The 17,765-nt window shown below is 38.7% G+C and overlaps 1 protein-coding gene across 1 annotated transcript; it reads right to left on the reverse strand.

Annotated features, from left to right (window-relative positions):
• Positions 1 to 466: 466 nt before the first annotated feature.
• On the reverse strand, positions 467 to 12,397 carry timp2a (TIMP metallopeptidase inhibitor 2a). The gene is made up of 5 exons (XM_027010444.2): positions 11,994 to 12,397; positions 3,782 to 3,882; positions 3,558 to 3,666; positions 2,553 to 2,677; positions 467 to 1,378 (listed from the first exon to the last, which is right to left on the reverse strand). The coding sequence occupies exons 1-5, from the start codon at positions 12,118 to 12,120 to the stop codon at positions 1,181 to 1,183; spliced, it is 660 nt and encodes a 219-aa protein (XP_026866245.1). The 5' UTR covers positions 12,121 to 12,397; the 3' UTR covers positions 467 to 1,180.
• Between the last annotated feature and the right edge of the window lie 5,368 nt (positions 12,398 to 17,765).

A 17,765-nucleotide genomic window follows, 5' to 3' on the forward strand; every position in this document is an offset into this window, starting at 1 on the left:
TTATAGAAACATCACAAAAACATTTGCAAAATAAGCGTAAAGGCATTAAATGACGTTCTTCCGAGAGAAGGGAAAAGAGAAGAGTTACAAATCCTGAAAAAGAGGACTTAATCCTCCTGTCGAGATTCCCACAAAAGTGCAAAGTTCAATCAGGAACAAGACTGATTTCAGAGAATTGACTTCTTAAAAAGCAGATATATAACAAAAATAACAGCACAAATGTATACATGTAGTTAAGGGAGAGACTACATGCATAGAGGCATAGACAAAATCGAATAGTTAACAAGAAGCACTTGACAAAGACATGAGGATGCCACGCAAGCAGACTCCTTTCCATTACACAATACCATATACCAAATCAGGAAGGAACTAGAAGCAAGTGTTTCAATGCTTTTAAGGTACTATATTATTGTTCCTCCATTTTCCTACCTGGGGCTTAAAGATCCCTTAGAGTTGTGGTTAAAAGAAAAGAGGCATCTGCTTCTGTTAAAAACAAAACTTGTCTCCATGTACTAGAGTTACACATTCTGGAATTTGGTCAGCAGCAAACTAAGTTTCTTTGTCCCTCACAAATCAGTGTGGAGTGACGTTAACTTTGGTCTCTAATTTTCTTTTCTAAAACCCATGCAACTGCCTGTTTTAATGCTCTTCTTTTGGTCTCAGTTTATCTTTGAACTATCTGGGAAGTCCTGCCTCACCATTTATCTGACTGGACCAACTGGCATAGCTATGGGAAACTAAACTAAGCAAGAGTAATATTTTAGCTGTCTCTTTATTTGGGGTTTGGACAAAGTCTCAACAAATTAAAGATGTGAAATGAGCTGAGAGTCTGCAAATGTCTGCAGCTTTGCAGGACTTGGAGGCCATTTCAGTCCTTTAAAAAAAAAGGAAAGATTAAGCGCTGTTAGGGGTAGAAAGTGCTCACAAATTAGGATTGTCCATCATATAATGGTGGGGGGTTTGACTGCAAGCCTTGGAGGAGAAATTACATCATTATTTGACCAGTTCCACTGTGTCATGTTTCAATATCTAATGATGACTGTAAACTAATCTATACTATCTATACACTTCAGTTTGGTGTAGTTTTCTCTTTTCGTTTGTTCTGACTTATGTCGGATCTTTAACATATGGCATTTTAAAGAACTTCAGATCAGACAATGAAGACAGATATAGGACTAGATTATGGGTCCTCGTTTTCCAGAAACTCTTTCTTGGGTGGAGCACTTCCACGGTACCAGGCACACGAACCATCTACTCTCTTGATGCAGGCGTAGTGGTCAGCCTGGCGTCCATGGATGATCTTCTCTGTCACCCAGTCAGTCCACAGGCACTCCTCTGGAGTATTGGTCAAACATGGCAAGGCTGCACATCGGGTGATCTGGTCAAAATTTTAAAAATGTGATGATTAACTATTAATGGAATACACTTTACATGCTATTTATGGCACAAAGTCTTCTCCTTTAAAGCCCCAGGGAAACTAAATCTGTTTGTTTCTAATTAGGTTATACTTGGTCTTCTGAACATACAATGTACATATACAAAGTCCAGTATCCAATAAGGAATCATTTATTTAATCAGAATGTCTTATATTGCATAAAGCTTACTTAATTTGGTCTTTATGCTGCGTAAAGCCTATTTAATAAGTTTTACTCTTAGGTTTCCCCTATCACATACTCTTGAATTCCACTTACTCATCCTCTTCAAGTCTAAGCAGTCTAGCTAGTGAGCAAAAAGCTATTTAGTGAGGAAAAGCCTTAGTTTTTATCATTTGCATGTTTGAGATGGTTCTAAGATTTTAATGTTTGTACATATGGGTCATTATACTGTAGTAACAGATTCTTTAAGAATTAAATTAGATTTTATAGGCCACAGGGTCTCACATAAATCAAGACATCCTGATTGACACCAATACTGCACTCTGAAGTGTTAATTCGAAATATATCTAAACAGGCACTGGATGAAGCTACACTGACTACACGTTATTGTAGTCTGTGTTTAGTTAAATGTGTACGTTATGTCTGTCGTTAATGTTGTGTGTGAGTGCCACTGTTATTCGTATGTGATTTTAATAAATGTATCACTTTATCAAGGGAGTCTGTGCGTCCTGCTCTATGCCCTTCGGCACTCGGTCCATCAGATCCGTTACAATTTTGCAGTGAAGTCTATGCAGTCTGCAATTTTTTTTTATCCGCCACAGAGCTGGCCTAGAGATATGTTTTCATCCTAAAACATAAAAACCTACCTACCTCCAGCACCCATGAACACAGCTTACCTGGTGCCTAAACTTCAGAATTATTTGCATCATATTTTCATCGGTTAGTTCATACACATACAGTTGCACATTTTCCATCTTTGTGCCATTACATTTAGTATCATTTCTTATTAATAGAAGATTTTCTAACCCAGCAATCCTAAGCCTAGACAGACTATGAAACATGAACGTAGATAATGTAATCATCTCTATTTCAATAGATATTTAGTTATCTAACAGGAGAAGAAATGGACCCGCTCTGATTTTCAGGAGTCTGACAGAGAGCTGGTAGGTTGATCACCTTGCAGTCACAGCCCATCTGGTAACGCTGGCTCAGGCTCTTCTTCTGGGTGGCACTCATGGACTCCCAGGGCATGATGAGATCACACAGGGTCACATACATGTTCCTATTACCATCTGTCTTGCCTGGAGAACACGTGTCAGATAAAATAATATGTAGACATAACAGTGTGAAAATGCCTCAGACAATAGGAAGCAGCATTTGATAGTCACTGCTGTGAAACCAGATAGACAAAACCTTGTTTTGTTTAGAATCATAGTGTACCCTTTTAGGGACAGTCAGTGTGCATTATGATGTTGATAGAGATCAATTCAAAACTCTGATTAGAAAACACCACTAGGGAACACTGAAAAACACAAATAGAAATGTACTGAACTTTAAAGAAAGAAGGGCAACATGACAAAGAAAAAAGATGCATCACCAGAATGCTCAGAGCAGTGTTTTCCATTTCTATTCTTTTTTTGATCTGCTGTAGTTGCTTTATGAAACATAGCGAGCGTCTGTCTTGTGTGTAAAATGGAATGTGTGCTTTGAAATCCCAACTTCAGCAGTTACTGTGTGCGACAAGATCAGACTTCCCTCATTATGCCACCCCCCTCCTCCCCTAAAACTTCAGCTTTAAAGGCAATTGCTACCCTGCACAGCCCTCGGACTCGTCCACTCTGTAATTTGGGCAATGCTGAATCAGTCTGAGATGGAGAAACCAGAGGATGTCTGTGTTCATCTTTTCATGACCTTTTCTTTTCTCAGCTGTCTGTTCAGCAACTCTTTCAGCTCAAAGATGGAAGCACTCAGATCCAAATTTAAGTTTTATATCGCTCAGCTGGTGGCTGTCCTTCCAAACTGCAAAACAAATTTGGATCGTCCCAGAGTGCTTCACTACTATCCAAAAACTGATAGCACACTGTGGTTTGGGGTTGATGGTTAAGCATCCTGAAGCAACACATTAGGCCCTGCTAAACAAACCTCGAGCTGAGGCTTGCTGTTGAAATTCAGTCGACGTACCTGAGATGAGGTACTCCTTCTTTCCATTGGTCTCCATGCTTATCCCACACACAGCAGATGATGGTGCAGTAAAGATCATGTCAATGTGATGGTCTGGTCCTTTAAACATCTGGCAAAATTAAGAAAAAAAAAAACTATTTATAAAAACTGTTATGTACATGCTGAAAATGTATGAGGAAGTAAACATGACCAAGATGTAAAGATCAGACAACTCACTCCCTCACCTTGATCTGCTTGATATCATACTGGATCCTTTTGATGGGGTTTCCATAAATATCATTCCCAGCATCCACCTCTTTTCCTCCTACCACCTTAGCCCTGATTACTGTGACAAAAAAGACAAAGACTCCACTCATAATTACATCAAATCTTAGCATTTTGAAAAAGGAGCCCACAGCCTCCAGATAAGATAAATAAAGAGCCATATCGTTCAGTTAAATGCATATGCCACAAAGTATATAGTGTATGTCAGGTAAATAAAAAATAGCACAAAGTTGCTCCTTATCTTGTCCCATGACTTTATGTAAGGGATTCACTCTCTCTCTGAGGCCTTGCCTGAAGAGCAGTGAGTGGTCTCTCCTCTCATAAAGACACACAAATCCCATTTCCTGCAGGCTGAGGACTTGCAGCTGCCTTGCCGTCTTAAGATCCCTTTGTCAGGTCAGCCAACATGTGGGAGAGACGCCTGCACACGAGGAGCTGACACATGGCAACCTTCCGCTGACTCATTCATTCTCTCGCTTTTTATATTGCCTTTTTATATTGTTTTCTTTGATATTTTTTTTTTTAAAGCTGCTTTTATTCCACCCTGCAGAAGTACACGAGAGTGTCATATTGTAACAGCTAAGCAAAGGAACTAAACTTGTTTCTCTGCCCACACTGGGTTTAGTAGGTTTAACATTTGCGATACCTCACCCATCTCAACCACACCAAAGTGTGTCAAGAAACCTGACTCACAGTGATGATAATACTCTACTCACACAAGAATAAACAATGATGCAAACACCCTAGTAGACATGTATAGACACCCACATGCACCATGTTAAACTCTTAACTGTGGGGAAATTGGTCAGACATGTGGTGTTATTTCATTTTGTGATTTTGAAAACGCTGATAAAACCCGTTTGTTTGAACAGATGTCCGAAGCACGGTATTCTTACCCTGTGGTGTTTGGATTTGGTGTGGTCAAGAATGCAGCTTGGGTTTCAGATCGGAAACCTATCCGTAACCTATATTGGTTAGAGGTGGCCGATCAGTGCCATGTCTTCTTGGAAAGCAGAAAAACTGTCTGCTGAGTAGGATTGATGTGCAACTTGCCTCAAAGTGTGTTCCAAGAGAAGATTTATAAAAGCCTGCTTGAGAAAATGTTTAAAAGGTATATGTGGCAGCCTGTAATGAAGCTTATCATACTAGTATTACTACTGTGTGAAGAACAGTGAATCTAGTATTGTTTGCATATTGTTCTTGTGCACATTTCCCAAGCTAACAAACATGGAAACAATTAGAAGCTAATGTTTTCCTCATGGCTAACCTCCTCTGGGCCAACTTGTCTGGATAAACTTGTCTGAAACGTGCAAAATTGTGAAAGGAGTTGAAGTTAATGAAATATTTACTAAGAATCTAGTGATATATTGACAGCAGTCTTGCTTTTTCAATTTTTCCAAATTACCCAGCTACTGAATGTCCCTTATGTAAATAGATATTGACCAAATTAAAGGAAATGCAAGTATGCAGACATATATTTTCTGTGGGGATAATAGTAGGTAAAAAAGTGAGATTCACCAAACAAAAAGTAGATGGTAACCAACTTTGCTCATATAGGTAAAACAGTCTAAATCTCAAATTATTATTTTTCCATTTATGTTTACTATTAATATATTTTTTACAATATTAAACTAAATTAAAACTCCAAAACCTATACTATGGTTTCAGTGAAGCTCTGCACATGGGCAATGGATATTAACTATGTAAAAAATACAAGAGAACAAATGATTTACTGGTTTGATTTTGAGTCCTGGACAAAGTTAAGCAAAAAGCTTCTCAGCCAGGCTTTTATGAGAGTTCTCTGCAAAGTAAAGCAATTACTCTTTATTCAAATCATAGAACGCCTCCCTACACCTTAGGTATTACAGTAAAACCAACAAAAATGATTTTCTGGTCAGCAGACAATTCTGATGACAGTAATGAGGCTATGGCATACTGACAAGGTATAGCCTAGAAAAGGTTATATCACATAAACATTCAGAAGTGTTAAAGGTTAAAGTGTTAAAGTGTTAAAGGTAACAAGTGTACAAAAGATGAGTGAAATGACAATAAGAAAGCAAATAAAGGAGGGAAGCATGATGGAGAGATGAACAGAAAGACAACGCTGTGGTGTTGTGGTGTGCAACGGCTGCCATTTTTAAGAGAATTTGCTCACTATGGAAAATATGAGGCTAGGGATATAACATGCAGAGACATAAAATAACCAGTGGAAGGAAAACACACACGCGCGTGCACGCACAAGCATGCACACACGTGAGCATGCACACACTACGCTGGAGTAGCAGCTATCATTCCTCACCCATGGGTTCACTTTATGGGCTGGAAAAGACACAAGTATGAAGGCTTCGCTGCTTTTTAAAGTTAACAAGAGTCCACTCCAAGTAGCATGCTTTTCTATGTATGTCAGCGCTTCCTCTGTCTAGAGACCTGGGCATGGTAAGGTGCTAAAAGTTACAAACAGGAAAGTCCTACCAAATTAAATCTCAGTTAAAACTGTTTCCTGCAGCAGTTAACCATTTTTTAATTATAGCAGTTCAAATAAATGGGTTGAAGAGGGAGGGAATATTTTGCACATGCCTCCAAACAACTCTTAGCAGGCAATTGCATTTACTTTTAAATTCCTTAGAATAATATAATATTCTCAATATAAAGCCAATATTATGACTGCTTATGAGTCATGGCTCTTTTATTCTGTGAAGTGAAACTTTATTTATCTCTACAGGTCACTCAAAAGAATACAGTAAATTCTCCCTAATATTCTACTTAGTCCATCATGCACCTTGTGAAACGCTTTGCTCAATACTATTAAAATCCCTCGCTTTGCATTATTTGATCATTATTGCCCACTTTCTTGAATCCCAGTGTAACAACTCGTCTATCATGTCAGATCTGAATGAAATATGAATATGAAACTTGCTGCCATAGCTTTTCAAAACAACGGCTATAAACTTCAGTCCATCCAAGGTGCTGGTTGGTTGTCATCACTGACGTTCTTCTTATCAGAACGCCACCAACTGCATTCTAAAATGACTGAACTCCGGTGGTAAACCTTGCACTGTGGAAGCTGTGAATGCACTGTGGGGAGACCATTCAAGCAAGCAGCTCATGAAACATTTACCCACAACTCACAGGAACCACCTTTAGTTAATTTCTTCACAACAGCAAGTCCCCATCATATTCTCACTTCTTCAGCTCTTTTCTTGGACTGACCAACATTCCTGCTCCCCAATAATCGAGCATAACCCACAACACCCGCTCCCTCAGCCGATGACTTACACACTCTCTTACATATGCACATAACATAATCACAGTGTCATAGTTTCCATGAAAACATACCCACCATGAGTGCAAGCCACATCCTGAGGGTCCATTCCACTCCACAGCTTTTAGCAATCATGACCAGTTCTGAGAACAAAACGGTTCAACTCACCCCTACCTTTACTGACAGGAGTCATGGACTTCACTAGAATCAATACCAAAAAAGACCTGTTGGGAAGTCCTGTAAATGAAAACACTAATTTGCCAACAAGGTGGAAATGTATGTCTTTCCAAATGCTATAATATATGTAAACTCAGATCAGAACAAAATCATATATACTGTAGCTGCACCACTGGTACATGTAAAACTCTTACCACTTTACCACTAACATTTAGCCACGCATAACTATTAATAAAACAAATAGCATAGCAACCATGACAGAAGAATGCTGCTATATCCTAATACAAAGTTAAAAGAGCTAAACAGCAGAATCAAAGTTGAGCATTGTCAGCTGCACAGACTGATTCTCACTATGATCTCACTGCCAAGCACTCCTGACACAATTCAGAAAAGAAATTCAATATGTCCTCATCACTCTGTATTTGCCTTCTTCACAGTGTGAATTCGTGAAGGCTCATTGCCAGTCACAGCAAAAGAGCCCTTACATGTGGCTTGATCATTTATTGACCCCTAGATCCTCATGAAGTCATGTCTAAAGCATTCAGTACAAACCAAATATTGAATATACTCTCACTGTGCAATCAGCTGTCTTGTGGTTTGGGTTTGTATGTGCACTGTTGTCTTAAATCAAGTAGGCTTTGGTTAAAGTTAGTCTGACATATATCTGCTGTTCTCTGTGAAGTCTAACTACCCCTAGATTTCTAGGAGTCTAGATTTTTTTTTGGATTTGTTCAATAGTTAGTGTATTTCTGGTACATGCTGTGGATAAAAGCATGGCTAAAGAAATAAGGACATGACCCCTATCACCTGATCCTTTAGCTGTGTTCTTATTTACCCTCTTACACTTTACACATCTATAGACTGATTCATTTCTGCTTTAAAATATTTGAAGTAACATTTATTTTGGCTAACAATATTATTAATATGAATTTATTGCATGTGAGACCCTGTAAGTGGGATGGCAACATCTTTTATGCCAGTCAAAAGCCTGATTCTGTGAAATTCTAAGTTGCATTATTAAGTCAGCTCTCATTGTGAAAGCCATCATGAAATGTAAGAATCAGTGTTTTTCATTTAAGAACATTTTTCTCCTCATCTTTACCAATGTAGTCTGACAGGCCTGGTAAACTGATTATGCTTGATTAGAGTAAAATGAGAAAGTGAGAAAGCAGCCAGGTGGTTTCATCTGCATTGTCACTAAATAAAAAGACAGCCAACTTCATAAAACCCTGGGGTTAACCACCATGGAAAATGACTATACGGGTTAACTAGTGGTTGGAGAGTGCCCTTGCCCAGCGTAGGTGCACAAACAAAGAGGGGGATAGAAAGGATGTGGAAGGACACAGAGCTGAGTGAAGTTTTGTTGACAAAGTCTAGAATGTCATCCATTTCCCAGTTTTTACTACCGCATACACAGGCAAAAATGTAATCTGTGAGAATTGGAGGACTGAGCTGACATGGACAGAGTATGCAGGAAGGGAAACAGCTTTTAAACTAGCCATTACACAGCACATCAACCACATGTGAAATTAGTACACACCAGTGGTTACACTGTCTTGGTTGTAAATTCTGTGCTTGAACAACCTTCAATGCAGATATGACTCCCACTGAAATTTGTATGTTTCCTGTAACAGTGTAACTATTTTTATTCATTTTCTTAACAATGAAAAGTTGCTCCAATTAGTTCCTTCTTTCATTAACGAGCTAGACTAGGTGTTCATGGCAGAGCTACAAAAATAACTCAAATCACTGCTTCTCACTGCAAACTCAGTCAAAAATCAGTTTCAGGTGTTTTACTTTTTAAAGTCTCAGACAATTAAATGTAGTGATGCCACTTTAAAATTATTCACGAATTAAATCTTTTTATATAATCACAGTGAGTTTCTTAATTTTAGGATAATCCAGGCTGTGACCAAGCAGACATGTCCCAAAGGTCCAGTTACATACAACACCTGAAAAACAGCCAATTCAGCAGACGCAGCATCGCATGCATTTGTTTTTGCCATTTTTGACTGTGCCTGCACTACCACTCAAACTCACATGACTCTTAGCAATATGGCTGATCTGTGCTTTCTCTTTAGACCAGGCTAAATTCAAAGAGCTCAGTTAATCGTTGCCAAATGGGCAGGCTGGAGGATGACTCAAGATCAAGTGGATTTTAGCACATAAATATCCTGATGACCCGTGTATTAAAACTGGCTTGGGCAGATTTACTTTTTTTTTTTGTTGTTGCAGAATATACACTTAACTTGTCAATATAGGAAGAAACACAATACATTTTATGACTGCTTCAGTAACAGTGGGCAGATGTGCCCTTTCAATATAAACAACAGTGAAACATATTCCCTTGGTGCCAGATAGACACAGCTTAGCCCCACCCTTTCTGTCACATACTGTAAAAAAATAACTTCTCACCACATTCTTCATATTAATGCACACTTAATAAATGCTTAGTTCATGTCACCTATTTTGTTATTGCAAATGAGTAGTTGTATGTCAACAATTCTTTAGACAGAAAACAATAAGCCTTTTAAATTGTACCATTGATGACAGATCTTGGCAGCTCATGAAAGATTAAAAACATATATGTACAACAGTGCATGCTGTTTTCAGTAAAGGATTTAAAGGAATGTCCTGTCTAGTGTCCTGCTTCCCTGCATGTTTTTCCATGACTCAGTAACAGTGAGTTGTGACGTAAGTAATGGCCCCCATAAGAATCAGTTGTGTTGTTTTAAATGGGCCCATTTGAAGGTTAAGTGAATATGTCATTAGTGATTCCAATTTGTCATTCTCCATACTCATAAATCACAGAGTCCATTAATATTAAGGCTAGTTGTCAGAGGTTAGATGACTGAGTTGTTGACTTGCTTGTTGACACGGTATTAATGAGGCAAGCCCCCATACTCATGTAAAAATGCTCACACGCTGAATTGTTTGCTCTTTGCTGATCACAAAAGTCACAAAAGCAGGGAGCCGCATAGCACAGCCACAGAAGTTAACCTTTCACAAATAGATGGAAAAAACCCTCTCTCCTGATCCAAGAAGCCCTGGTTCAGAGCCAGTGAGTTCAGTCAAGGGAGGGCGGAGCATCCAGAAAGGAAGCGAGTGCTTTTCTCACTGTTTGAAGAATGCCATGCATATTTCTGAAACGTCCTCTACTTTCATATAGCTTTTTCCCTCTCTGGCACATCTAAAACTGTCAGCCAGATGTCAGATGTTCTAAGATGGTTTTACTTCCTGTCTGAAAGCGGGTGGTGTTTTAATCAAACTACACCCAGTGAGCTCTATAAAAACAAAATCAGAGAGAGCCTGGCTGTCTGCATTTGCCTTGTGTTATTTTACCAGCACGCAGTAAAGCTTCAGCTCCTATTCCTGCTGCTGGCAGTATCTTAGCTTAGTGTCTCTTTAGACAGCAATGAATTAAGCTTGAGTGGGGTGGTCCCAGTGGGACTCAAAGCATTCCTGCCATTTTTCACACTCTGTCTCAGACTGCACCGCAACAAAGGCAAGCTTTAGGAAGCAGCTCCACTCACCATCTAGAGGGCAGTTCTTAACAAGGCCACAAAAACGTCACTTCGGAGTGATCACTGAAGAACTGTTTGCCCACACCTAGATGGGTGAATCATTGTGAGTAAACAGAGCTGCAGCATGGTGTCAGTGTGTCATGCTGTTTGGGTACTGCTGTTTGAACTGAATCCTGCAGCAGCATCATGACTATATGACAGACATCGCTTTCGTTACAGACTCTAGCAAAAAAGCATTCATACTCTGAATGCTAAATACACAGTTGTGTAACTCAGTAACTCATCCTCCAAGGTCTACACAAAGGTGTCAGAGAGACCTGCTTTTGAAGCTTGAGTTTATTTCATGCATAGGGAACAGGATAGAGAGGACAGATATAAATAGAGAATTAGTTTGACTTCATTTATTTTTGAAGTCTAGAAATGTACACTCTCCGCCATGCGGGACCCCGAAGTGCCATCTTGACTCATCTGGGCTGCAGGCTTAGATAAATGATGAGTAAAGAGGACATGGCAGTGGAAGGTGCTCTGGATAAGCCTACTAATGAAGGAAGTCAAGACGAAGGACTGAGAAACACAGCACCTAGATCACAGTGAGACCCTCTAATCATAAAAACCTCATACCAACGCACTTCTCTGTATAAATATAGTAGATTGCATCAAACTATAAGGCAAATAGTTTGAGCAATCAAATCAAAACGTCTAGAATTAGTATACTGCATTTGATGCTTATTGCTGCTTCAGTTTGCTGCCACAACTGAAGGTTATCAGATACTTTAAAATCAATTGAATGATGGAAATCAATTTAGGAAGTTTTGATTTGTGGGTTGAAATGAACGCAAAATTCCTGACGGGTTCAACAATTATAATAAAGAATGCATTAATAATAATAATAATAATAATAATAATAATAATAATAATAATAATAATAAGTCATTACCCATCATCTACAGATAATAACTGCAGATTACATTATTAGAACGGCAATAATATAATATTAAAGCGTAGCATAATGTCAACACCGTACAATAACCGGTATTAAAGTAACTACGCAGTAATCAGTATTAAGGTAACAGACCAAACTCTAAAATGAAAATAATCATGGGAAAACAAACAAACAAACAAACACACACACACGCACAGAAAACAGTAGCCACATCGCACTTAACAGACAGAAGCGTTTGGGACATTTTATAGCTCTAGACGACTTACCGATGTCGGCGTTGCAAAACGCCTGTTGAGGGTGGACGGGCGAGCAACTGCATGCTTCTGCAATCTCCTCTACCCGACAAAGAATCAGCACCACCAGTGTGGCAATGAAGCCGCTTACATATGGCATTTCTCTGCTTACCTACTTTTTCACCGAGAAAACAACAGCACCTAAATACTGAGAGCTGTCTGCAATGTCAACACTGCCCTTGACACCACACTGTCCTTACAATAACAAAATCAAAAAGTACAACGTCCGATGCAGTTGCAGTTCGCCTTAGTGATTTAAAAATACTGAAAACGAATAGGTTGTTGATAACAAAAGGAGTACTGTGCTACACTGCACTGAACTATACCCTTTCAGTACCACTGCCTTCTATGGGGCTTTTTCAGACTGTCGAGACCTGGTTCATGCTTTTAGACTGCCCGTTCGGACTCCTCCCCTATATCCAGATTTGGCCAGAGGTGGGCGCTTACAACACTCACTGCTATTGAAAGCTACCTAGCGGCTCTTTGATAGTTTCATTTATCATTAGAATCAACATCGTGGTGATGGATTTTTAATGTAGCAAACATTTCACATATAACTTTGATGAATTTCCTGTAGGCTACACACTGTTATACAGCTCATGAAAATATAAAATAATTCTCATGGGATCATTATGTGATTCTTGTGCACTTTAAATTGTTTGTATCTGTCCAAGTCCACAGCTTGGGGGCTCTTGCTGTTTTATTAGCATTTGCGTTTTCCCAGCACACCATAGCTACAGGCTACATAACCCTCTTTTTGATTTTTGTGGACCTGAAGATAATAAGAGGGAACCTTATTCAGTTATTTTCTGGCAGTTCTCTGACACTTCTCTAGTATTTTTCAAAGCTAGCATAAATAAATAAATAAATAAAGCAAGAAAATTTGTATCGAGCCTTCATCGCTACACCACTACGCCAGCAGTAACAGGTACTGACCCTCCTGTCACCCTTGTTGAACCTTGCTGGTCAACGTTCCCCAGCAACAGTGATGACACTGTTAGAATTAGTGAAACAATGGTGCACCAGGGGTTGGCACTGGAGCAGAAAGCACTAGACGTATGGCCACTGTCATTGTATGTCTCAAGTCACAAAGACATACAAAGACTCAGGGCCGAAGGCATCACTACAACTCCATTTCAGCCGGCTGCAAGTAATTTTACATCAGAATCTGAAAAACGAAGGGTTTTGGCAGACAATCTGCACTCTCTGGTGACGCATTTCTACCATAACTGTGAAAGAAGTGTAAGAAGACATTGTGTTACAAGCCTTCCCCAGTGCTCTCACACCAGAAATGTTGCTGTTAGTAATTATTGCAGCTCTTGTCACACTGAGGCAGGCATTAGCCAAAGTAACTAGAAACTGTTTTTGTCCTGATGGAGCACTTCGGAGGAGGAAACAGGGAAGGTGTGCTCAAAGATAATTGCAACATCTAAGATGGACTGCAAAGTGCTGAAAGGGTTGAGAATTTGTGTCATTAATCATTAATCATTAGTGGGGGATTTGCACCACAAGCACAAGTTCTGGTTTTCTAAAATCCAAGTCTTGTACATTGTGGATATAAATCTCCTGTCATTAATACGAGCAGGAGTTTGCTCTGTTAGGGCAGTTGCCAGTCACCCTATTCAGCAATTCAATAAGACAAGTGCAATGAGTCAAAAGACCCAGCAAAACCACAGCATCAACCAGTCTTCTAGCATCCTGAGGGCAGCATCAGTGGTTTTAGTCAAAAAGTAAGATTGGTATTTATTTTTCTGCATGGATTTGTGCCACCGGTCACAAAACAGATTCGTAACTTTTTGGTGCCCTTCACTTACACAGCAACTAGTGGCAAGTGGTGTTAGTTCCCCAGCCTGTTCCCCTTAGGCACAGACTATGGCAGTTGAAGGTTGGACTCTATAATGCCGTTACCACCTTCGACTGACTAATAGAGAAAGTGATCAATATAGCCAGTGTTAAGTATAATTTGACGGCCTAGAAGTACACATGTCCAACTTCGATGAAGCAGCTTGGTATGTGACTGGCCCATGATGCAGACCATAGGGGAGCTACAGAGGGGCTTGTTTTCCACTTCTGTTACATTGTGAAAAACCTTGATGTGTAATTCTTTGACTTGGTTCTGCAGTGCTATTTTATTTGCTAGTTTTCATCTTCCCAGCAGCTTCTAACTAGAGACTGCTTTACTCTTTAGCAGGGAAAATTAGTCTACTCCTCTCAGGTTTTATTTTTTTATGTCACGCCTCAGTCACCAATCAGTCAACCATCCACCAATGATCATCCATGTTCCCTTACCTGATCAAAATCACCCGATTATTAGCTATTCCCTTTACTTGTTTTAAGTTTCGTTTACAAAATTAAGTCCCACAAGTGCCTCATTCCAATGCTTCGTATTCAAGCTTGTGAGTTGTCTGCCAAGCCTGTTATTCAAGTACCCTATTTTTTGCTTACTCTTCTTAATGATACTTTGAGTTTTTTTGGATTATCCTTATTAAAATCTGTTCCTTTTTTTGAACACTCACTCTGTGTCTATCAAAATGTCACAATTTATTTGGGTCTGCCAGCTCTACAGCTTTTTAAAATTGTACACGTTTTGATGGTTAGCATACTATATTTCTCTTATTAGCCATTATGTATTAGCCATCAATTTACTGATTTATTTACTGCACTTAAAAACAAAAACTTATTGCTTCATAAAAACACCAGCTAAATCTGTTGTGTCTTAGTTATTTATTACATGTTATGGGTTAATGAAACTCAATCAAGAAAAGCATTCTAATTTTGGTTAACACCAGTTGACTATAATTATAGATAATTAACTTGTATGTATAATATTATAATGTACCTATGAAATAAAAGCAAAGCACAAGTTTAAAACTAGGCAGGTTTTTGCTTCAACATTATTTTACCCTAAATACCCTAAAATTGCTCAGTAAAAGGTCTATTTCCTATTCACAGAAATGGACAAAAGCACACCAGAGATGAGGGATTGGTAACATTATCAACTATCACATCTATGAAGAATTTGCCTTCTCATTTATAAACCTACTGAAGTACATTTTATTGTATTGTTTCCCACTCAGGGGAAACGCCCAATGAGTCTGGTGTATTCAGTGGGTCTGGCTCACTCTCATTATTTCCACTCTGACAGAAACAAATCTACACTGTGGTTGTGTGTGTGTGTGTGTGTGTGTGTGTGTGTGTGTGTGTGAGAGAGAGAGAGAGAGAGAGAGAGAGAGAGAGAGAGCGAGAGAGAGAGCGAGAGAGAGAGATGCATAGATTGGAAATCTCATGAGAAGGCTACTGCAGATAAGTTCATTTCTGACATCACCTTTCTGGTACACGTCGTGTTTTTGTCTGAATATTCCCTTATTAGTTTTGTGAACATCTTAGTCATAGTCTTAGCAGCTGTCACAGAACTTTACTTATTTGTATTATGTCTCCTGGTGTTTTCTTTCGTGATATCAAAAGTGAAGAAGAATGTTTGAGCTAGCATATCAGCAATTTCTACTCCAAACACAGTTTACACTATGATCAAGTTCCTCATAAGTTCCTCCCTGTGAAAGCAAGTGTTATAAACACAAATATCAGTAAATCAAAACACAGCCATTTAAAATCATAAAGTAGTATGCTGTACCATTTTAGCATGCAGCTTAACTAACATATTTCGTACCAAGTCTCTGCCACTTTCGTCTTTCTATGGCTGCTGATGTCACTGTGTTGTGAACTGTGGCTTTAAATATATTGTATTATATTAAAAAAAAGTCATTGTGAATGTCTGTATTATAACTAAGTTCCTGCGTGTGTGTATGTCAGTGTATTTCAGCGAGTGCGTAGCCGACAAAAGCAATTTAACGTCTGTGGAGATACCTAACAAGGAAACTATGTGAGAAATGTGCAGTTGGTGCCCAGAATGAATGCTTTGTGATTTTTGGGTTGCTTGAAACAAACAAACAAACAAACAAACAAAAAACAATAAATAATAAAAAACAGGATGACTTAGTGCCCTGCCCCATTTTATAGAGATCGTCAGTTTGTAAACAGTATATGTTCATTTAATTATTTTGTCATGGTTAAACTCAGAACATCTGGGTCTTTTTTCATCAGAGTACTACTAGTTGCACTGCAACTCCACCAAATACAATCTTACAGGCTTGTGGGTTTTCAGATTTCAGTATGTATTTCATGTAAATCAGCAACCATAACATATTTGCAATGTTCTTAGTAGGCGTGGATTAATATGTAAACAATCAGTTACTGGTTACTGGTTACTGTATAATTCAAAATAAACAGTATCTGGTGATGTATAACGTTTATCATAATCTTATATCAGTTCATTGTTTAAATTATTATACCGTGTAGTGTATACCTTTATGAGTAGAACATGGGTCAAAGTCATAGTCAAAGTCAAAGTCAGCTTTATTGTCATTCAAACTATACAACAAGTAGTGCACAGCTGACCGAGATTGCGTTTCTCCAAACTCCGATGTGCAAATATACACTATACATAAAGGTAAGTGGACAAGACATTAGTCAGCATAGACAAGACACAGTATAAATACACAAGAAATATATAAAAAATATATAATAGTACATATATATATATATATATATATATATATATATATATATATATATATATATATATATATATATATATATATATATATATTGCACATAGGAATAAAATACTGCACATTGTATATAGAAACTATTGATTATTGCACAGTGTAACCGGTATTGTAAACTTAGCACTGGAAAATGTTGATAAGGTGCTCACAGAAAGAACATTAAAATTATTCCCTTATGTTTCTAGGTATAAAGTAAAATAAAATAAATGTGGTGTGTATTGTTAAAGAGAGTTGGGTAGTCTAATGGCCTGTGGGAAGAAGCTCTTGTTGAGTCTGGCAGTCTTGCACTGCATGCAGCGGTAACGTTTACCTGAGGGCAGAAGGCTGAACAGTCCATGGTCAGGATGGGTGCGATCCCTGACCATCTTGGAGGATCTACTGAGGCAGCGTGACAGGTATAGACCTTGTATGGATGGAAGTGAGGTTCTGATGATTTTCTCTGCTGTCCTCACCACTCTCTGGAGAGATTTCTGGTCTGAGACAGTGCAGCTGCCATACCAGACTGGGAGGCTGCTGGTCAGAACGCTCTCTATGGTGCTTCTATAGAACATCGTGAGGATAGGAGATGGAAGGTTTGCTCTCCTCATCCTTCGCAGGAAGTGAAGGCGCTGCTGTGCCTTTTTCATAAGGGAATATGTGTCAAAGTCAGGAGCAAATAATTTTTTTAACCTTCTTGAGGTGAGACCAATAGATTCTTTCACATATCCCTTCCGATTAAAGGGCAAATGTTCCAAAAATTTTTAAAATGGTATGCAGAATTAAACAATGCCACTCTAAGATAAACGTGGAGCGACCTCTGTTGGCAAAATTAAGAAATATAAATGACGGTGAAACGTTTTGTACTTCACAAATTTCGATAAAACGCGTGCCATTTCGGAGCTTTATTCCATATAGGCTGGGTTTGAACAACAATGGCACTACAGAAAATATTTGAGTGCAAAGCTTTCTTTTTCATATTATAAACATAATTAGACCTATTACATTGCTTGCAAGAGAGATATTGGTTGGCCTTACGCTGTTGCGGTGGTGCCGCACCTGCAAAAACCTACTCCAAAGAGGATGTGTAGGCCACGTGTTAGCGAGTGGGCTGGAAGTAATGAAAGACAGAAATAGTGCAGGA

Source organism: Electrophorus electricus, chromosome 14 (assembly GCF_013358815.1).
Source record: "Electrophorus electricus isolate fEleEle1 chromosome 14, fEleEle1.pri, whole genome shotgun sequence".
Taxonomy (NCBI): Eukaryota; Metazoa; Chordata; class Actinopteri; order Gymnotiformes; family Gymnotidae; genus Electrophorus; species Electrophorus electricus.